At 37.0% G+C, this 23624-nt stretch overlaps 1 protein-coding gene across 3 annotated transcripts in view; it reads right to left on the reverse strand.

Moving 5' to 3' along the window:
- The window catches only part of Dtwd2 (DTW domain containing 2), a 125098-nt gene that overhangs the window by 16135 nt on the left and 85339 nt on the right, over positions 1–23624 (reverse strand). For 2 of the 3 annotated variants that reach the window (XR_010041168.1, XM_003473282.5), the window contains exon 5: positions 37–165. The exons of the other annotated variant lie outside the window; for it this stretch is intronic. Coding sequence is in view for 1 of the 2 variants with exons in the window: in XM_003473282.5 (XP_003473330.1) it covers positions 37–165 (129 nt within the window). In the remaining variant the exon portion in view is untranslated. The remainder of the gene's footprint in view (positions 1–36; positions 166–23624) is intronic. 3 annotated transcript variants of the gene reach the window in all.

Consider the following 23624-nt stretch of genomic DNA (forward strand, 5'->3'; position numbering starts at 1 on the left):
CAAACTTCTGCTTGAAAAAACTGATCTTCCACATACCTCCTGTATGGAATTATTTTTCTCCAAAATAGAAAGAGCAACAGCTGCACACTCCAGTGTAGAAAGGCACCTATTAGTTGGTTGCATCCGAATTACATACTGACTGGAAATGTTAGTTTTTAACTGCACCTGAAATCAAAAATAGCAGACTGCAACTCTTGCCTTAAATTTAAAATTTTAAAGACTGTATTTTCTATATTACTTTCTATCTACAATTTTCAATGGTTTAAAAATGCTAAAAATATTAATACCTTTTATGTATTATTTTGTCACTATCATTAAATAGAGGAGAATAATTATCTAAAAAAGATAAAGCAAGGATATATACAAACACCTATAAATCCAAAACTAAACACAAATAACTCCCAATGGGAAAAGAGAGTGACTATACACTTTACAAAGCAGGATCTAAGAATGACAGTTACATGAGAAATAGTTCAAATAATCTAATGCAAATTAAAACCAATACAGATAACATTTCACACTCAGAGTAATAAAATACAAAAGATTAACACCACCAAATGACTCAGATATAGAGCAAATTAAACTCTCACACATTGTAGTGAGATTTAAGATGGTATAATCACTTTATAGAATTATTTGACAATTTATGGCTTATTATTCACTTATTTCTTATTAAATGTATATGCATATTTTTATAAACATACACACAGAAAGTATATATAAAGTACTCTCATCTTAGATAAAAAATAGCATATTATATAATTTGTCTCAGTGAAAATAATACTTTAGCTGAGACTTGATCACTGACTGTAACAGTCAGATGTAAAAAAATCAAATGTCAACATTTTAGTGTTTCAATTACTCTGAGTTAAATAAAACACAAGCATCATTATACTCATAAAATCATATTCCTAGCCCACACTCTAATCAGAATCACATCTAAAGACACATGGGTAGATGATAATTTCACTTTTAACTCATCAAGATGCGAGCACAGTGCCTGGAGGTAGGGCATCTAAGCCTTATCACAGAGTAACTATGGTGTATGGTGTGTTGCCTTATTTTCCAGGATCCCCAAAACAGTGTGACGGTCTCACTCCTTTAAGCCATCAAAACTCTCATCCAAAGCATCTCGACACTCAGTTGCTTCCTTCCTTTGGGTCTCCTGCGGTCCTTCAGATGAGCAATATGGATCTTCTACTCTGTGCCTAAAGAATGCTTCTCTAAAAAAATGGGCTTTTTCTTCAGGGCTAGGGTAAAGGATGAGGAAACTGCTACCACTACTGCCAAGTGAACATTATAAAAGAATCCATTTGATTTTGGAACACACATTTTTAAAACAGATGACTAACAATGTCTTACATATGGTTACATTAAAATTATTTGGTATCTCTACTAATGGAAAAAATGATAGAAATGTAGGCAAGACAAAGAGAGGGAGGAAAAATGGTTATGAAATGTATACAGTGATAAAAGAAAGTTGGCCGTGGATTAAATAGCTGTAAGAATAGTTCACAAGATTGATCAGTGGTTATTACTCACAGCTTTAATATTTCACCAAGGAAACTGATAGCCTGAAGTAAGCTAACTACTTAACTCCAAGTATTCCCTGCAGGAATTTATAAGTGCATGATATTTTTTTCTGGAATAAATTTAATCTTTTAAAAGATTTTCTCCTGTTTCAGGGAGGAGTTTAGATTCCCTACCAGAAAAAAACTCAAAACTTAAAATTTATAGAATGTTAAAAGACTTTAGATTACTTTTTATAAATCACCACTCCAGAAATTATAAAGCAACTAAGTGGATACAGTAAAAGGTATATGGATAAGATATGTCATACTACTAACATAAATTTTATTAGATAATAGCATAATAACCATAGTCTTCCCACAGCTCTCTGTTATGTAAAGTCTACTTTCATTGCATACTTGATTCAATTCTCTTCTTGATATGTCACAGGCATCATAATAAATAATTTGTAAGAATGTGCTTTGTCTTAAATGCAAATTAAAAGAAAATTCAAGTCAAATTTATTTATTTATTTATTTATTTGTCTTTTTTGAGATGGGGTCTCACTATGCAGTTCAGGCTGGCCTGAGCTCACTTTGTAGCACAGGCTGGTCTCGAACTCACAATTATCCTCCCACCTCAGCCTCCCAAGTGCTGGGATTACAGGCATGAGCCACCATGCCCGGCTAAAATTATTGTTAAAAAATAGAAAAATTACAGGGGCTGTAACTCATTAGACCATGTGCTTAGCATATGTGACATCCTGGGTTCAGTCCCCAGCAGCACCAAATCGTGAAGGAGCATAATGAACACATAATGAAAATGTGGAATATAGAAACAGTATTATTTTGAAAAACTATCATAATTACATCTAACCTTACAATAATTAGTCAACTTCATCAATATCCTTTTGTTTCTTAGTTTCCCTTGGTTCCTCCTCACCTATAAAGTCAGATAGCTATGATGTCATTAAAACAGAAAGACAGCTGAATTTACCCTTTTCCTAGCCTAACATTACAAATTCTGGAAGCCATGTTGACTCAGCAATTTTGTTTTTGGAAACTGGTTCTCTATGGTTACAGGTTAAATGATCTTAATCACTAGTTAGTTCAGAATTCTACTGGCATTCTTTGTAGGACTGTAATTTTTACTATAGAAGTATCCAGTTCTTTCACTTCCTTTACTGAATCTAGCTTCAGATCTTTTCCATGGGTTCTCTGAACTGACTAAAATTTCAATTTATAAAAGTCTGTCATAATATTCTTACTTCAATATATCTTTTTAAAATTTTATTTAGACTTCCGGGAGAACATGACGGACAGATAGCAGATAGTACAGAGGCTCCCTGAAAGGCTTGGTTCAGAAGTCAGGAATGGTGCGGACTAAGGAGACATGAGCCGGTAGAGATATGCTCTGCTGACTCAGGAACGAACTGGGCTGAGAGAAACCAACTTGGAATGCAGTCCTGGTGCTAAAACAGGAACAGAAAAGTCTCGGTGTGGAGGCTGGACCCCGCACCATTGGAAGCCGTGATTTAGGTTTCCCGCCGTGCGGCGGCTGGCCGCCTCCACAGCGGCTCGGCAAGGAGAGAGACACGCAGAAGCTCTGAGAACGGGAGTCTGCGAACGGAGTCGAAAACAGGACGGACAGGGAGGCATACACTGACTTGTGGTGAGGTGAGTGAGAGAAACTGACACTCTACCACAGTTTCACTCCAGCAGAGGACTTTCTGGGCTCAGGCAGTCCTGCGGGAGCAGGGCGCGGTGGCGACTCCAGCCACACATTCCCCTCTCGGACGGGATTGGTGAAAGGTGCCTGGCCTGTGTGACGCTGCTGGCAGACTCGGTAGGCTGGCCCAACCCAGTCCCAGAGCCTGACAGTGGCCCGGAGGGGTGACTCCCGCGTAGGCTGCCTAGTCCGTAACTCCCTGGTGTGCTGCGGTGGGCGGGAACACCTAGCCAGCGCAATTCGATCAGGCTGTGGCTGACAGGGAGGGAAGCTGGGCCTCATTTGTAAGCTTGCATATATAAGGAACAGAGAATATGGGAAAAGGCAGCAACAAGAAAGGCTCCTCGGCCCCCAATTCTGAGAAACAGGTAATATCAGACACCGCACCAATAGACATAAGGCACCATATAGAGAGCCTCATAGACCAATTCAGGAATGAAGCTATCAACCACCTGAAGCTAGAAGTATGCAGAATAGTTAGAGAAATGCTAAGCACCACCCACGAAAAAACAAATGGTGGAATGGAAGAACAGAAAAAGAGGGGAGAATTGTTTGATGGAGAAAACAGAGAAAGCATAGAGTACGTGAAGCAGGTTCAAAGGGACTACAAAGAAACTAAGAAGTCTATCCAAGACTGGCATAACAGCTTGAAAGAAACTAAGGACAGACTATCTGAACTGGAGGGCAGACTTGTAATATGGGAAAATGAAATGAAAAACTTCTTAAAATGACAAAGAAACAAACAGCAATAATACAAAGACAAGAAGATGATAAGAGGAGCCATAACTTAAGGATTAAGAACATAAAAGAAGAAGTAGGGACACAAACAAGTGAACTACAAAAGCTACTCACAGAAATAATCCAGGAGAATTTTCCTAATTTAGCAAAAGGTAAAAATACTCAGATGTATGAGGAATACAGGACCCCAGCTACCTACAACCCAAACAGAGCAACACCCAGGCATATAATAATAAAAATTCCAGAAATTCAATACAAGAACAGAATATTAAAAGCTGTCAGAGACAAAAAACAGACCACTTACAAGGGAACACCCATCAGAATTACAGCAGATTTCTCTGCACAAACCATCAAATCACGAAGAGCATGGGGGGAAATAATTCAAGCTTTGAAAGATAATAATCTCCAGCCAAGATTGAGATATCCTGCACAACTGTCCCTGGAAATTGATGGAAAAACAAGGTGCTTCCAGGATAAAGAGGAACTGGGGGAATTTGCAACCACCAATTCAACTCTACAGAAAGTATTGCAGGATATTCTAAAAAAAGAAAAATACAAAAAACCCAGAAATAGTGGCGGGGAGGCCACAACGAATGGAGCAGAGAACAAAATGAAGAAGACGAACTGACAGCTACTGACAGAAAAAGAGCTCAACAGAAATGAGACAGAGAAGATTGGATGATAGGAACAGCTATTTTGGAGAAAATGACATCTTAATAGGTAATACTGATTTAGTATCATCTTGTTTTGAAGTCTCATCTAGCTTTTGTTCTTCTGTCTCCATTGGTCTAAATAGGTTGTATCTTATTGGATTTTATTATGTACGATAGTATAAGCAAAAACCTTTTAAAGACAAGGAGATTATACAGCAACCATTGTTCATTTTCTGTTAGTCGATTCTAAATACTCTGTAATGCTTTCATTCTCTTAAATGGTTTTACATTGTTTTGATATACTTAATGCTACAGTATACGAACTTGTACTCAAGGACTTCAAGGAAAGAGTCAATATGGTAACTACTTTTGGGTCGGAATTATCTGGTGGTGAAACACTATTCTGCTTAAATGGTTATGTTTTGATCTGCACTGTTTCGCTGTTATGCCCTCTTTTATCTCAATCTCCACTCCATTATTTACTTTTTTATTTTTATCTGTTTAATTAAAGGAAAAAAAAATAGCAGGATATATTATAGTAACCCACTTTGACTTTCTATTATCTCAATTTGAAGCCCTGTATTACTCTCACCATCTTGTTTTTGACTGATGTTCCCCTATTCTGTTTTGCTGGATAGTATCAGGTTTGAAAGTTTAGGCAACAGCTGTGAAGATAATGAGATTCATTATAACGCCCATTCTCGTTGACTTTTGTCTACTTTTGAAGACCTACAATGTCTCCAATGGTTTGGTTTTGTCGGTTTTGTTCTTTACTGTTTTGTTCAATTGTATTATAACTAATGATACAGGCAATTCTATTAGAGATAGCGGGAGGCATTATGGTAACCATTGTTGATCACCTTGTATTATGTTTTTACATTATCTATTATGTCCACTCTTTTGACTTGACCGATTCTGTTCTTTTTTTTTTTTTTTTTTTTTTATTTAAGAGGAAAAAGAGAAAAACACAAAACAAACCAAAGCGGCGTAAGGGTACACGCAATACAGAACTACAAAACAAAACAAAACAAAACAAAACAAAAAACCTTAACAGTAAGAAATTACCTGCTAGTAGATTACACACTATTTTCTTGAAAATAGTTCCTCAAATCACAGTATCAAACACAAGGTGGACATTCAAACAGGGAGACTGCAAACAGCTGTGTTCAATGTTCCAAAAACATTGATAAAGTCAGCTATTTAACACCCCCAAACACACTTGCTGTTATATCCGTTAGAGCTCCTTTTCTTTTTTTTTTTTTTCCCTCTCTTTTTTACAACAAAATGTACACATCTTGGATTTTATTACTCCTTAGTGCTTATTACTTTCTTTGGGGGGGGGGGGAGAATACAGTCAAATATGGCAAAACAAAGCTGTCAGTCAATACCAAGGATAGACGTAGCACATGGTGTAGAACAGAGTACAAGTTTATCAACAATGGTTATCAACGTTGTCCCTTGTTTCCTTAAAAAGAATTGTCTATCTTATTAGATATTATAAAGTTGGACAAAACAGTAGAGAACAAGACCAATAAAACTTAGGCATTGTAAACATTACAGGACTTCCAAAGAAGACAATAGTCAAACCAGAATGGGTATCTTAGTGAATCTTATTGTCTTCAAAGTAGTTGCCTATGTCTTCAAACTTGATACTATCATATAGAATGGAACAGAGTCTAATCAGTCAAAACAAGATCGTGGGAGTACTACAGGACTTCAAAACAAGTTAATAGGAAATCGAAAAGAGTTACTATTTATATATCCTAATTTTTTTGAATTTTTTCTTTAATTAAGACAAACATAAGAAATGACTAAATAATTTTTTTTGAAACAATAAGGGGGAGATTGAGATAAAACAGGACATAACAATATAACAATAGAGGTCACAGCATGACTGTTTCAATAACCTAGTACTTCACCACCTTATAACCTGACTTAATAGTAGTTACCATAGTGTCTTTTTCCTTGAAATATTTGGGTAAAACTTCATATACTCTAGCTTCAAACATTTTCATATCAAGAAGCCCAGAATAAAGCCTTTCTAATTAATGAGTGAAAACTTTATAAGGCTTCAAGGCCACCTAATGGGGAATCATGATTACCACATATTTTTATATATTTGAATCATTACTTACATTAGGGAAACTATTCGGTATTCACACATGCGAGATTGATTTATTTCACTTATGAGTATGGTCTCAAGCTGTGCCCATTTATTGATAAATATCTCAATGTGATCCTTCTTTATAGCTGAATAATACTCCATTGTATAGAAATACCACAACTTTTTTATCCATTCCTCAGTTGATGGGCACTTGGGTTGTTTCCAAGATCTGGCGATTACAAATTGTGCTGCTATAAACATAGGTGCACATATATCACTGTGGTATGATGCTTTCAGTTCTTCTGGGAATATGCCTAGAAGTGGAATAGCTGGAATAAATGGGATTTCCAGTCCCAACTTTTTGAGAAATCTCCAGACAGATCTCCACAAAGGCTGTACCAGTCTACACTCCCACCAGCAGTGCAGGAGAGTTCCTTTTTCCCCACAGCCTCTCCTGCATTTGTTGTCGGTTTTCTTGATCCTGGCCATTCTTTCAGGAGTGAGATGGTATCTCAGTGTGGTTTTAATTTGCATTTCTCTAATGACCAATGATGATGAGCATTTTTTCATGTATTTATTTGCCATTTGCATTTCTTCATCTGAGAATTGCATATTCATCTCAGATGCCCATTTTTGGATTGGATCTTTGAATTTCGGAGGTCTGAGTTTCTTTAATTCTTTGTATGTTTTAGACAAGAGGCCCTTGTCTGAGAGAGAGTTCACTAAAATCTTTTCCCAGTTTGTGGGTTTTCTTTTCACTATGCTGGAGATTTCTTTTGACATGCAGAAACTTTTTAATAAGAAGTGGTCCCAGTTATTGATTCTGGGAAGTATTTCCCGTGCGGTTTGAGTCCTGTTCATGAATTCTTTACCTACTCCTATGTCTCCAAGGTTTCTACCTATTTTGTCTTCCAATTGATTTAGTGTTTCTGTTTTAATATTCAGATCTTTGACCCATTTACATTTTAATTTAGTACATGGTGATAGACATGGGTCTAGCTTTAGTTTTCGGCAAATGGAGAGCCAGTTTTTCCAGCACCATTTATTAAAGAGACTGTCGTTCTTCCAGTGAACCTGCTTGGCTGCTTTATCAAAAATAAGGTGGTTGAGTGTGTTCGTAGTTGTGGTTGTATCTTCTAATCTATTCCACTGATCTTCAGCTCTGTTTTGATTCCAATACCATGTTGATTTTACTACTGTTGCTTTGTAGTATAACTTCAAGTCAGGGATTGTGATGCCTCCTGCTTTGTCTTTGCTGCTTAGAATTGCCTTTGTGATTCTAGGTCTCTTCTGGTTCCAGATGAAATTTAGGAGTGATTTCTCTAGATCTATAAGGTATGTTGATGGTATTTCTATTGGGATTGCATTGAATCTGTATAACAGTTTTGGGAGAATGGCCATTTTCACAATGTTTGTTCTTCCTATCCATGAGCAAGGGATGTCTTTCCATTTTCTGAGATCATCTTCAATTTCCTTTTTCAGTGTATTATAATTTTCACTGTATAAGTCTTTCACTTCTTTCGTAAGAGTAATTCCTAAATATTTCATTTTTTTGCTTGCTAATGTGAATAGTCCAGTTTCTCTTATTTCCCTCTCTGTAATTTTGTTGTTCGTGTATAGGAATGCTATTGATTTCTGAGTATTGATTTTGTATCCAGCCACATTACTGAATTTATTTATTGTATCTAAGAGTATTTCAATGGAGTTTAGGGGGTCTTCTATGTAGAGTATCATGTCATCTGCAAACAATGATAATTTAACTTCTTCTTTTCCTATCTTTACCCCTTTTATTTCTCTTTCTTGCCTAATTGCTCTGGCTAGTACTTCCAGTACTATATTAAATAGGAGTGGTGATAAAGGACATCCTTGTCTTGTACCCGATTTTAAAGTAAAGGCTTTCAATTTTTGGCCATTTAGTATGATGCTGGCTGTTGGTTGACCGATTCTGTTCTGTTATGTCACATTTGGTTTTACTCTCTTCCAAAAAAGCAATAAGAACCGTGGGAGCAATGAAACCCAAAATGTGTAATAGTCATTGTACAAAAGACAGGAAAAGAAAGTGCTCTTACCTATATAACTGCATGTATATTTAAATGTATAAGATAGAAAATGATATCACAGAGTTTTATTGGATCATTGAACAGAACTGTTTGCAGTATCATTGTTGGAATGTCCACTCTACAAGCTTTAATTTTGTGACTTGAACAATTATTTCTAAGATGGCAATATGTAATCCATTAACTAGTGATTTCCTACTGTTCATTTTTTTTCTGTAAATCTGTATAACTTGTACCCTTTCACTGTTTTTTTTTCTTTTCTCCTTAAATAAAATTTTAAAAAAACAAAAGAAAAAAAAAAGAAAATAAAATTTTATTTAAAGAAAAAAACAGAAAAGGGGTAGAAATAATGCATAATTTCAAAAAAAATAAACTAAGAAATCACTAGTTGATAATTACATATTGTCCTCTTAGAAATAGTTGTTCAAGTTACAAAAGTAAAGCATACAAAGTGGACATTTAAACAGTGAGACTGCAAACAGTTGTGTTCACCGATCCAACAAAACTTAGTAATATGGTTATCAATCCTACACACTTAACCATACATGCAGTTCTATCCTTTAGAGCACTTTCTTTTCCTCTCTTTTTTACAATAGCAATTTCACTAATGTGGATAGCCTCAAGTTGTCTACATTTCCCTATGAAGGCCTCAAGATCATCTTTTTTATAGCTGATATTCCATTGTATAAAAATACCACATCTTCTTCATCCACTCTGTGATTGATGGGCATCTTGGTTTTTTCCAAGATTTAGCTATTGTGCTGCTATGAACATGGGTGAACATATATCACTGTGATATGACCTCTTCAGTTTTTCTGGGAAAATACCCAGGAGGGGAATAGCTGGTTAAGTATATCTTTTATATACATTTTTAAATATATTTTATATATTTTAAAATAACAATACCACTGCCTTTGTGAGCCATCAACAAATAAACAAATAAAGATAATGCAGTGTTCACACACAGTGAAATATTACTCTGTCATAAAGGAAAACTTGAGTCATTAATAGGAAATTTGATGCACTTTGTTTAATAGGAAATTGGATGCACTTTGAGACCACAATGTTAAATGAGATAAACTTGACTCACGACTTTAAATATTGTACGATTTCTCTTACATGAAAAATTATAAATAAAGAGCAAAATAAAAAAGATAATAGGAAGTAGTGAGTCAGATTTTTCTCAAATGGGAAGGGGCAAGAGATAGAAAAGAGGATAGGAGGAGATGAATGGGGGAAAAAGATTATGTACATGTATTATATACCAGTATCAACTCCATACAAGTAATGAAAAGATATACTGCAAACACATACCAATAAAAATAACAATCCCAGATAATGGTTCTGATGGCTATTATCACTATTTAGGTGCATTTTTATAACAACTCTTCCTTTGTACCTGTACATTCAACTACTTTTGCCACACCTAATTTGTGCCATTAAAATTTGGAGTAGTGGCCATGTACAAGCTGCAGGGAAGAGAACCAGATGTCAGCCCCTTCCTGAGAGTCAGTGCAATGTGCCAGCCCCTTCCTATGCATCAGGCCACGGGGAGAATGATACACCAGCCCCTTCCTGTGAGCTGGTGCCATTCACAGGCCACAGGGAGGAAAAGGAGATGCCAGTCCCACCTAGTGCACAGGCTGGGAGAGAAGAAAAGCCAAGCATCGCCACACAGACAAACCATAAGCAACAGGCTGATCTAGAGAAACACAGGCTGAGATAGCTACTAAAGTAAAACACAGTTTAATGCTTATAGTGTTTGGTGTTTCATTAACTTTGCAGGCCTAAAGCCAGCAGTCCTAGAATCTAGCATCTATTCAGAGGATAACAATATGCAACATAGCATCTGTGGGGGAATTTTCTTCTGAAGGTGGTAGCCATTGTTAATTCCCTATTATCTCATTTTAAAGTCTTGTAACATTTTCATTGTTTTGTTTGGCTTAGTATTACTGTTTTACCTTGTTTTTTCTATTATATTTGATGGCATGAACAGCTATTTCAAAGATAAGATATATTATGGTACCACTTTGGATTCACTATTATTTTGTTTTGAAGTTCTGTACTGCATTCATTATTTTGTTTCTATTGGTTCTACTCTGTTCCGTTTGGTTCAATTTTCTTAAGTCTGATGGTACAAGTAGCTATTTTTAAGACAACAAAAAGCATTATGGTAACCATTGTTGATTTCTTATTATCTTGTTTTGAAATCCTGTATCACACTGTTTTGCTTTTATTGGTTTTATTATTTTATTTTCCTTGGTTTTATTCTCCTTAAAATAAAGAATTATAAAAAAAATTGAGTAGCATAGCATTCTCAGTGGTTTAGCAGTACCCTTTAGGACTAAAATAAATATTCAAGGAAATAACAAGTCATGGCTTATGCTTCCATAGCATAACAATTTAGCTAATTTGTTATAAAACTTTACTTAATTATTTTGGCAAGCAAAACTATATTTTAAAAGATCTCAAGATTAAAATTGTAATTTTAATTCTTACCCTTCAAGTAGTGTATTTTGTAATTTGATTATAAGTACTTGTTCTCTATCAATAGGCTATTTTCAAGTCAAATTCAAAATTACTTAAAACTATTATACATCTCAAATACTAAAAGTCACATGAGTTTCTAATCACTTGATCAACTTTCAATAGGTTTCCAGGAAAATTCTTCTATTTCATATTTCTTGAATCAATCCTCTTTAGAACAGGTTTAAATAAACTTCCTTTTAGTAATACCCTGTAGTTTTTACCAACAAACAACACACAAAACAACTTCCTTTTTAAAGCCTTATCTCTGATCTTTCATAAGCAAGACTCACTATTTGAGTTTATCAGAAGCCCTTTGAAAGAGTGGCAGTGGATCTTTTCTTCTAGCTCCAATTTCTCAATTTATCCCTGCTTTCATTACCTCAGTCTAGTTCAACAAACTCCAACTTTGGCATTAGATGTTAGTTCAAACACATATTTAACCATTCAAACACAAGGTTTCATGCGCTTACTTATTAGACACCTATTGCTAAATATTAAACATTCATTGTTTCATTTAATTTTTGAAAAAACCCTATGAAATAGGACCCTTTGTTATCTCTATCTTACAAATGAAAAAAATAAAGTGAGAAGGATGAATTAACATACTCAAAGTTCCAAAATGAGATATGGCAGACGTAATGAAGAGACTTAAGCAGGGCCTGAGTTTTTCACGACCAGGCCCATAACTAAGTAGATGTACACATAAGCAAATTCCAGCATATGGCACAAGTAAACACCAAGTTGTTCCCCTGAATGCAAGGCTTGGGAACCCCTGAAGAATCCCATGGTTTTTCTACATGTAACAGTTTTTGAAATGATGATGTGGAAGAAGGGATCTTCTACACAAATACACAGTTACTTGCAAGTATCAGAATCTATGCCTTGATCTGGCTCTGCCACATCATGAAGCCTACAAAGTTTTCATAAAGTAGAAATTCCAGGAATTAACACTGAAACTCAAAAAATGCAATAGAAATAAAATTTAAAGGAGCAAGTTACATAAAAAATACAGTAGTGGTATCAGTGTAACTTCTCAAATGCATTATTTAAAATTTGCAACTCCTAACAGTTTCCATGGGAAAGCACATTTCCAAAATTATCCAAAAAAAACCCTTTAAAATTTAGCTCTTTGTAAAGAATTAACAAATTCTAATGTATATTTAAGAATACTGCATGTTTCTTCTCCAACATGCAGTAACTTTGATGTTAAAAATACAAATATAAGATGGGAGTCTAGGCAGATTAAGGGCTTGGCGGATCTGGGGCACCTGCATCCACCTTCCCGTGTGTCTGGAAGACTGTGGAATTCTAAGCAAGCAGGCGAGCATCGCCAGTTCCAGAGGCCCTGCAGCCTGCGGTAAGTGCCCAGTGCACTCTGCCCCAAGCCCAGCCTGTTCGGCACCCTTGAGGCTTCTGGGTGCAGTGAAGTGGCTAAGTGGGTTCAAGGTGCCTACATCTGCCTCCCCATTCCAGCTGCCATCGGGCAACTGCAGAATTTCAGGCAGGCAGGCAGGGGAACACTGTCCCAGGAGCCCAGCATGTTTGGGACTCTCACACCATCTGGGTGCAGAGTAAGGGCTGGGCGGATCTAGGGTACCTGCATCCACCTTCCCGTGTGTCTGGAGAACTGCGGATTTCTAAGAAAGCAGGTGAGCATCATCAGTTCCAAAGGCCCCGTGGCCTGCAATAAGTGCCCAAGTGTACTCTGCCCCAAGCCCACCATTTGGGACCCTCGAGCCTTCCAGGTGCAAAGAAGTGGCTAAGTGGGTAGGAGGCGCCTACATCCAACTCCCCATTTTGGCTGCACTCAGAGAACTGTGGAATTTCAGGCAGGGAGGCAGGCGCACACTGTTGCTGGAGCCCAGCCTATCTAGAACTACAGAGTTCTAAGCAGGCAGAAGACCACCACTGGTTCCAGAAGCCCAGCGGTCTGGGGGAACTGGGTGCCAGGGTCCCAGGAGCTGCGAACATAGAAGGAAATTTCCAATAAACCTGGAGGAAGCTTTCGAATAACACTTGAAACACAGAAATATAGGAAAATGACAAAACGAAAGACCAAATTACAACCTCAAACCTCCAGCCCATCTCAAGAAACCCTAGGAACGAAGTATACAGAAGAAAATACATGCAATACACCTCAAATATCGGACATAATAGCTACTGAAATAAACAAGCAACTCCAGGAAGCTTTAAAGGAATTCAAAATTGAAATAATCTCCCAGGTAAAAGAAGAAATGATAAAAGAAATGAAAGAGATTCTGAATATATCCAAAGAAAACACAGTTAAAAAATTGGAGGAACTAAACAAAAAGATAGAATCCCTAGATAAGCAATGTAAAAAACAAACAGAATACATAAAGCAGAGATATATAGGAAATCAAAAACTCCACTGAAAGCTGTAAAACCCCTCAATGAAAGTGAAGATAGAATTTCAGACCTTGAGGACAGGATTGCAGCCAGTGAACAGGAAAGGAAAGAACATTTAAAAATATCAAGGAATCAGGAAATAACAATTCAACAACTGCAAGATGACGCGAAGAAAAACAACATAAGATTGATAGGGATTAATGAAAAAGAAGGGGACAACATAAAGGACATCAAAAGGATATTTAGAGAAGTAATAGCTGAAAATTTCCCAAGCATGAGATCAGAAACCAACATCAGGTTCAGTGAAGCCTATAGAATCCCAAATGGTCATAACCAAAATAAAACAACACCCAGACATATAATAATCACCATCCCAGAAATCCAAAACAAGAATGCATTATTAAAAGCTGTCAGAGAGAAAAGACAGATCACTTATAAAGGAAAACCTATCAGAATCGCAGCAGACTTCTCAGCACAAACAATGAAGTCAGGAAGAGCATGGAGTGAAGTATTCCACATCCTAAAGCAAAATGATTTCCAACCTAGACTGATGTACCCTGCAAAACTATCATTCAAAATCAATGGTGAAATACGATACTTCCATGACAAAGAACAGCTGAAGAACTTCAAGAACACCAAGCCAACCCTGCAAAAAGTATTGAGAGACAGTTTAGATACACAAAGGAAAAAACCACTAAGCAAAGCAGATAATTAAACAGAACAGAAAGATAAAGATGCAACAGCAGAAAGATAACATGTCAACAATAAACCACATATATAATATATGGTTATATATATGAACCATATATATAACAGTTATAACCATTAATGTAAATGGCCTCAATGCACCAATCAAAAGAAACAGACTGGCAGAATGGATTAAGAAACAAAATCCAACCATATGCTGTTTACAGGAAACCCATCTAACCCAGAAGGAAACTCACAGACTGAAAGTCAAAGGATGGAAAACAATACTTCATGCAACAGGAATCCAAAAAAAAAGCAGGAGTAGCCATTCTGTTTGCAGACAACGTGAACTTTAAACCAACAATGATCAGAAAGGACAAAGAAGGTCACTACATACTCGTTCGGGGAAAACTCCAAGAGGAAGAGATAACTATCTTAAATATATATGCACCAAACTCCAGGGCACCCAGTTATATAAAACAACTATTAACAGAAATGAAAACTCAAATTATCAGTAACACAATTGTAACAGGAGACCTAAACACACCATTGACACCAAGGGACAGATCAACCAGACAGAAAATGAGCAAAGAAATAACAGAACTGAATCACACCTGTGAACAAATGGACTTGATAGACATATACAGAATATTCCACCCAATAACATGAAAATACACATTCTTCTCAGCAGTACATGGGTCATTCTCTAAAACAGATCATATATTAGCTCACAGAACATATTTAAACAAATGCAAAAGAGTTGAAATCATCCCTTGCATGTTATCGGATCATAGCACTCTAAAATTAGAAATTAATGATAAAAGATATTGCAAAAATTCCATAAGCACATGGAAAATTAATAACACACTCTTGAGTAATCAGTGGGTCACAGAGGAAATTAAAGAAGAAATTAAACAATACCTACAAGAAAATGAAAATACAGATACAACTTACCGGAATCTGTGGGATGCAATGAAAGCCGTCCTGAGAGGAAAATTTATTGCACTGAGTTCCCACATCAGGAAAACAGAACAAATACAAATAAATAACCTGATGTTACACCTCAAACAAGCTAGATAAAGAAGAGCAAGTGAAGCTCAAAGCCAAAAGAAGAGAGGAAATTATAAAAATCAGAGCAGAAATCAATGCAATAGAGACTAAGAAAACAATCCAAAGAATCAACATATCAAAGAGTTGGTTCTTTGAAAGAATAAATAATATTGATAAGCCCCTAGCCAAACTTATTTTAAAAAGGGAAGAAAAAGCTCAAATTCATGCAATAAGAAATGAAAAAGGTGAAATCACTATAGACTCTACAGAAATACAGAAGATCATCAACACCTATTTCAAAAACCTCTACTCTCAAAGGTTTGATAACACAGAAAAAATAGACAGATATCTAGAAACATATAAAGTACCAAAGCTACATCAAGAGGATGTAAAACTGCTGAATAACCCAATCTCTATTGATGAAATTGAAAATGTAATTAAGTCCTTACCTACAAAGAAGAGCCCAGGCCCAGATGGATTCACTGCAGAATTCTACAAGAAATACAAAGATGACCTAATGCCAACACTCCTCAAACTTTTCAATGAAATTGAAAGGGAAGTAATCCTTCCTAAGTCATTTCTGAAAGCAAATATTACTCTAGTACCAAAACCTGAGAAAGACCCACCTAAAAAAGGGAACTACAGACCAATCTCCCTAATGAACACAGATGCAAAAATCCTCAGTAAAATATTGGCAACTAGGATGCAGCAAATCATCAAGAAGATTATGCACCATGACCAAGTGGGATACATCCCAGGCATGCTGGGTTGGTTCAACATACGTAAATCAATAAATGTAATCCACCATATCAATAAAGCCAAAAGTAAGAATTACATGATCATTTCCATAGATGCAGAAAAAGCCTTCGATAAGGTCCAACATTCATTCATGATAAGAACTTTACAGAAAATTGGAATAGATGGTCTTTACCTCAATATAATAAAGGCCATCTATGACAAACCAACAGTCAGTATCATATTAAATGGCCAAAAATTGAAAGCCTTTACTTTAAAATCAGGCACAAGACAAGGATATCCTTTATCACCACTCCTATTTAATATAGTACTGGAAGTACCAGCCAGAGCAATTAGACGAGAGAAATAAAAGGGGTAAAGATAGGAAAAGAAGAAGTTAAATTATCATTGTTTGCAGATGACATGATACTCTATATAGAAGACCCCATAAACTCCATTGAAAGACTCTTAGATATAATAAATTCAGTAATATAGCTGGATACAAAATCAATACTCAGAAATCAATAGCATTCCTATACACTAACAACAAAAACACAGAGAGAGAAATAAGAGAAGCTACACTCTTCACACTAGCAAGCAAAAAAACGAAATATTTAGAAATTACTCTTACAAAAGAAGTGAAAACCCTATACAGGGAAAATTATAATACACTGAAAAAAGAAATTGAAGATGATCTCAGAAAATGGAAAGACATCCCTTGCTCATGGATAGGAAGAACAAACATTGTGAAAATGGCCATTCTCCCAAAACTGTTATACAGATTCAATGCAATCCCAATAAAAAATACCATCAACATACCTTATAGATCTAGAGAAATCACTCCTAAAATTCATCTGGACCCAGAAGAGACCTAGAATAGCAAAGGCAATTCTAAGCAGCAAAGGCAAGGCGGGAGGCATCACAATCCCTAACTTGAAGTTATACTACAAAGCAACAGTACTAAAATCAATGTGGTACTGGAATCAAAACAGAGCCGAAGACCAATGGAATAGATTAGAAGATACATCCACAACTACAAATACACTCAATCACCTTATCTTTGATAAAGGAGCCAAGCAGGTTCACTGGAAGAACGACAGTCTCTTTAATAAATGGTGTTGGAAAAACTGTCTCTCCATTTTCCAAAAACTAAAACTAGAACCATGCCTATCACCATGTACTAAACTAAAATCTAAATGGATCAAAGATCTGAATATTAAAACAGAAACACTAAATCTATTGGAAGACAAATTAGGTAGAAACCTCGAAGACATAGGGGTAGGTAGAGAATTCATGAACAGGACTCAAACTGCACGGGAAATACTTCCCAGAATCAATAACTGGGACCACCTCTTATTAAAAAGTTTCTGTAAGTCAAAAAAAAATCTCCAGCATAGTGAAAAGAAAACCCACAAATTGGGAAAAGATCTTAGTGAACTCCCCCTCAGACAAAGGACTTTTGTCTAAAACATATAAAGGATTAAAAAAAAATCAGACCCCCAAAATTCAAAGACCCAATCCAAAAATGGGCATCTGAGATGAATACACACTTCTCAGAGGAAGAAATACAAATGGCAAATAAATACATGAAAAAATGTTCATCATCATTGGTTATTAGGGAAATGCAAATTAAAACCACACTGAGATTCCATCTCACTCCTGAAAGGATGGCCAGGATCAAGAAAACCAACAACAACAAGGGCTGGAGAGGATGTGGGGAAAAAGGAACTCTCCTACACTGTTGGTGGGAGTATAGACTGGTACAACCTATGTGGAGGTCAGTCTAGAGATTTCTCAAAAAGCTGGGATTGGAAGTCCCATTTGTTCCAGCTATTCCACTTCAAGGCATATTCCCAAAAGAACTGAAAGCATCATACCACAGTGATATATGTGCACCTATGTTTATAGCAGCACAGTTTGTAATTGCCAGATCTTAGAAACAATCCAAGTGCCCATCAACTGAGGAATGGATAAAAAAGTTGTATTTCTATACAATGGAGTATTACTCAGCTATAAAAAAGGATCATATTGAGATATTTGTCAATAAATGGGCGCAGCTTGAGACCATACTCATAAGTGAAATAAATCAATCTCGCATGTGTGAATACCGAAGTTTCCCTAATATAAGAAATGATTCAAATATATAAAAGTATGTGGTAATCATGATTCCCCATTATGTGGCCTTGAAGCCTTATAAAGTTTTCACTTACTAACTGGAATGGCTTTATTGTGGGGTGCTTGATATTATGGCCTGTGATGAAATGAACAGCTATTTTGAAGAAAACAAATCATCATAATCGCTAGTCCTGATTTACTATCATCTTGTTTTGAAGCCCCACCAAATTATGGCTCTTCTGTCTCCATCGGTTTTATCATGATGTATCTTGCTGGATTTCATTATATGTGATAGTATAAACAAAAATTGTTATAGGCAAAGAGATAATATAGAAACCATTGTTTGTTTTCTGTTAGCTGCTTCTAAATACCCTACAATGCTTTCATCCACTTGAATGGTTTTACACTGACTTGATATGTTTGATGCTATAGTATATGAAGTTATATTCAAATATTTCAAGGAAAAAGACACTATGGTAACTACTATTAAGTCGAGTTATTTGGTGGTGAAGCACTAGGTTGCTGAAACAGTCAGGCTTTGACCTGCATTGTAATGTTGTTATGTCCTCTTTTATCTCAATCTCTCCCTTATTCATTATTTAGTTATTTTTTATGATTTTTTTAACTAAGGGGAAAAAATTTGAAAAATTAGCAGGATATATTATAGTAACTTTTTTGATTTCTTATTAACTTGATTTGAAGTGCTGCAATACTCCCACTATCTTGTTTTGACCGATTAGACTCTGTTCCGTTCTGTATGATAGTATCAAGTTTGAGGGTATAGGCAACTATTTGAAGGCAATAAGATTCACTATGATGCCCATTCTGGTTTGACTATTATCTTCTTTGGAAGTCCTGTAATGTTTACAAGGTTTAGATTTGAAGAATCTTGGTCTTGTTCTCTACTGTTTTGTTCAACTTTATAATACCTAATGAGATAGACAATTCTTTTTAAGAAATCAAGAGGCATTATGGTAACCATTTTTGATAACCTTTACTCTGTTTTTACATCATGCTATGTCTATCCTTGGTTTTGACTGACAGCTTTGTTTTGCCATATTTGACTTTATTCTCTTCCAAAAAAAGTAATAAGAACTATGGAGTAATAAAACCCAAAATGTGTAAATTTTGTTGTAAATAAGAGAGAGAAAAAAAGTGCTCTATAGGATACAACTGCAAGTGTGTTTAGGGGTGTTAAATAGATGACCATATTAATGTTTTTGGTTGGATCATTGAACACAACTGTTTGCAGTCTCACTGTTTGAATGTCCACTTTGTATGCTTTGATACTGTGATTTGAGCAACTATCTCTAAGATGATAATGTGTAATCTATTAACTGGTGATTTCTTACTTTTTTTTTGTAGTTCTGTATTACTTGTACACTTACACTGTTTTGTTTTGTTTTTTCTCTTTTTCCTTTTAAATAAAAAAATGTTTTAAAAAAGATGGGAACCTAAAAATTAATTACTAAAGATTTCAAATTTGAGCAAGTATAAGAATTAAAACCATACTAAGTGACATACTTATCCAAACAGCTTTATAGTTGATTCTTCCTCATAATAATATATTTAACATCTAATATCTTCCACAAAATTCTAATGTATATCATAACTGAGCTCCTTGGCAATAATGGGTATAGAAAATATCCAGAAAAAAATCAGCTCACACACATTCACAGGACTAGAATTAACCATTAGATATTAAATAGTCCACTTTCTTTCCTGTCATTTTGGTTATTCTTAAAATTCTTTAATTCATAGAATTAACAATTTAAATAATAATGAGATACATGACTAGAGATGTAAGTTGGTGTCAGAACATTTGCTCAGTATGCACAAGGTCTTATATTCAATCCCAAGCACTGCCAAAAAAAAAAAAAACTGAAAGAAAGATCATAACAAATTTTTTTATGGTGAAATAAAACTAACTTTAATTTGAAATTGTAAGCTTTTTAAAAAAATTAATAGGGACATGAGGTTTGAGGGTTTTTTGTTTTTGTTTTTTTGAGATAGGGTCTCACTATGCAGTTCGGGCTGGCCTTGAGTTCACTTTGTATCCCCAACTGGTTTTGAACTCCCAAAGATCTTCCTGCCTCAGATTCCCAAGTGCTAGGGTTACAAATGTGTGCCACAACACCTGGCATGAGTTCTGTAAGAATTCCTTAAGTTTATTGGCTATAAAAACTTAAGTGATTTGAGTAGATCAACAAACATCATGCCACTAAACGCTATAAACATTATCACTGTAGTTACAAGTTTAACATATATAATAAAGTATAGTATGTTGTAGTTAAAAGAGCTTTGGCCCAGGCCGACACTGCAGCTGGAAAAGCCTCAGCCAGAACCAAGGAGCCTCTATCTCCCCCACCCCTAGGAATCTATCTCTGGCACCAAACTAGTGCCAATAGGCTGCCTATGCATCCTTAATGCCCCCTCAGGCACCGCCCCTAACCTAAGCTACATATAGGCCCCCACTCCATGTGTTCCACAGAGAGATCGCACACCCTGGGGTGGAGATGCCATGCCCCAGAGGATTGGGGGTGTCTCTCCCCGCATTCTCAAAATAAAGGTCATTTATATTTCATACTTCTTATCTTTTCAACCGCTGCCAGTCCCCCACAGTTCTATCATATGGTTCCCTGACCAGGAACGGCAGATGAGACTCTCCTTAGGCTTGCCCAGTTTGACTCCCCAGCCGTTCAGGACCACGACCAGACTGCATCCTGCATTAATTCCTCACTTCTACACTCGGGAGCTACACTTGTCACTGCCGGTTCGCAAACAACACCAACCAATTTACCACAGGTGAGCAACCCCCCGGAGATTGCCACTGGGCCAGGCCCCAGGTGGGCTTTCTCCCCCTTTCTGTGGGTTCCCATGATGCTCTCACGTCCTTATATAGCCCAAGGCAGGGTCTTTCTGGACAACCTGTGTCCACACCTGGAGACTCTCACATCCTTCAGAGCTTTTTAAGTTCTCACAGGCAGAGTTGTTACTGAACCCATGTAGAATCCACTCATAATATTGGTGACGGCCAATTATTAGGAGTTTTGGAACCATATAATAACCAATCAGTCTGGAGTGGAAAGTGATGACTTTAAACTTGACAGATCATGGTTCATTGCCTCATCTGGCTGTAACTCCGTGGGCTTAGACCCCACACCAGATTCTATCTTAGGGACCACTTCCTGTCCCCCCTAATAAAACCATACCTATCTATGGCTTATCACACTACAGACAAGTTTACAAAACTCTCTATCTTTAAGCCTTTAAGCCTTTGTTTTGGGAATGTGTGTCTTTTCCCGCTCCTCCAGGATCCCTCCACCTCCCCACACTTAAAGAGATAACAGCATCTTTCCTTGAAGCCTTTCAGAGCTTTCTCAGTGTCCCTTTGTCTCCTCCCTGCTTCCCCTCCCCCTGCCGCAACCGCCATGCACACCAACCCATTCCCTGCCGAAATGGGAAATGAGCCCAAATAGTGTTGAGAGATACACGTGGGACTGCTTTAAGCTGCTTTGGGCTTTCACGCTGCCCCCAACCCCACACGCAATATCTTAGCTCTCATGCTGCGCTCCAGGTCCATGCTCAGTTCAGCTTTAACACTGCACCCTAATCCGCGCATCCCGCGAGCAGTTTCAGCTCCATATGGTGGTTAGGCTCCTGTGCTGGTCAGCTACCAGCCGCGCCTCTGGGAGCAGCCCCAGCTTCACATGGCATTCCAACTCTGCCTCCTAGCTCTGCCCCCGTGTACAGTGGGCCCGCCGCTGCCACAAGCACACCACTGCCACCGGCACCGCCTCCACCTTGCATGTTTCTGGGGGCAGTCCCAGCCCACCCTGCACACTACATCCTGATGCTCGCCCCACCCCCACACTGGGTATGCTCTGCCGGTGTGCCACAACACAAACACAGATAAATAGCAGCTCGGCCACTCCGCTCAAACATGCTATTTTTTTACAATTCGGCTCTGCTGAGAGATGATATTTGTTTTTACAGTTCTCAAACCATTTAATCAAGGTTAAATAAGCCAGCAACATATAAGACTTTGGCTGATAAACTCAGGACAGTGGCCACCTGGTAATTTTACTAGCCTTGTTTATCAATCAAAGCCTTCAATAAAAGAAAGTGGTTTTGTCTTCAAGTAAAAATGTCTGGCTATGCCATAATGTGAAAGAAGATAGGAAAAGCTCAACTTGAGCTATATATAGTAAGTTGTAAAAAGCTCGAGAAGATGTAAATTTTGTCTTAGTTTATAGTACTGCAAATAACAGGTTTAAAAAGAAGTAAATGTGTTCAGAATTTGACAGTATTAGATCAGTTTTGGTAGATGTATTCATAAGATTGATGAACCTTTACTGCAAAATGTTTCCATTAAAATGAGATTATACTCCAAAAGGGGGAGGGCAGACTGAAGCCTTTTTGTTAAGTATGTAATTTCAGTAAAACAATGGCCTGCCACGTGACACCCTGGAAAAAAAAGCGGTGTGCCATCCAGATAAAGCCTGCTCTCTGATCCGGAATGCCAAAACCATATTTAAATAATACCATAGCTGATCTCTCTCCTAAATAAAAAGGTAAAAAAAAAATTAATAAACAGGCCATCCTCTAAAAAAAATCAGATGGCATTAGACATTTTAATACCATAAAGAGATACTTATATATATGACATAAATAACATGTCAGTTCGTAAAGTTCTCTGGACCTTGTCCTCCTTATGGGAAGTCATTACTAAAGTTATAAATACCCTGTTAAATATATTTGACTCCTACATACTTACTTAATTCTACAGATACCTTCTACTGTAGTCCAGATCTCAAACAAAAAGGCAAAAATTGACCTTCAAACCTCATAGAGATCTTAATATGGCTATTCATATTTTCAAGAACAAAGATAACACTTGCGACACTTGGAGTTCTGGGACAGGTAAACCTACACCAGGTGGAGCTGCTTGCCCCCTGCCATGGACCATGCTCAAATGCAGCAAAAGATATTGAGCAAGAAAGTGCCCCATCCTGGCATTCTTTGAGACCTTACTCCAGGGCTACTGGACTGTCCTAGCCACCAGAGAGTGGCTAAGCCATCCTAACTTCTGGCCCTCACATGAAAAATGTCAACACTGCCAGATTCAAACTTGCTGCCGAAGACTGATGGGCCTCGGGGCCAAAAGCCCCCAAAATGTCAACACTGCCAGATTCAAACTTGCTGCCAAAGACTGACAGGGCTCAGGGCCAACAGCCCCCTTTATGGGTGTCCGTCTCAGAGTCCAAGTCCCACTAAAAGTCTCAGGTAAGACATTCTCTATATTTGTGGACATAGAGGCCATATGTACAGAGTTCTTCCTGAGTTTTCAGG

Source organism: Cavia porcellus, unplaced genomic scaffold (assembly GCF_034190915.1).
Source record: "Cavia porcellus strain 051 isolate PalLab524CR breed Dunkin Hartley unplaced genomic scaffold, mCavPor4.1 scaffold_19, whole genome shotgun sequence".
Lineage (NCBI taxonomy): Eukaryota > Metazoa > Chordata > Mammalia > Rodentia > Caviidae > Cavia > Cavia porcellus.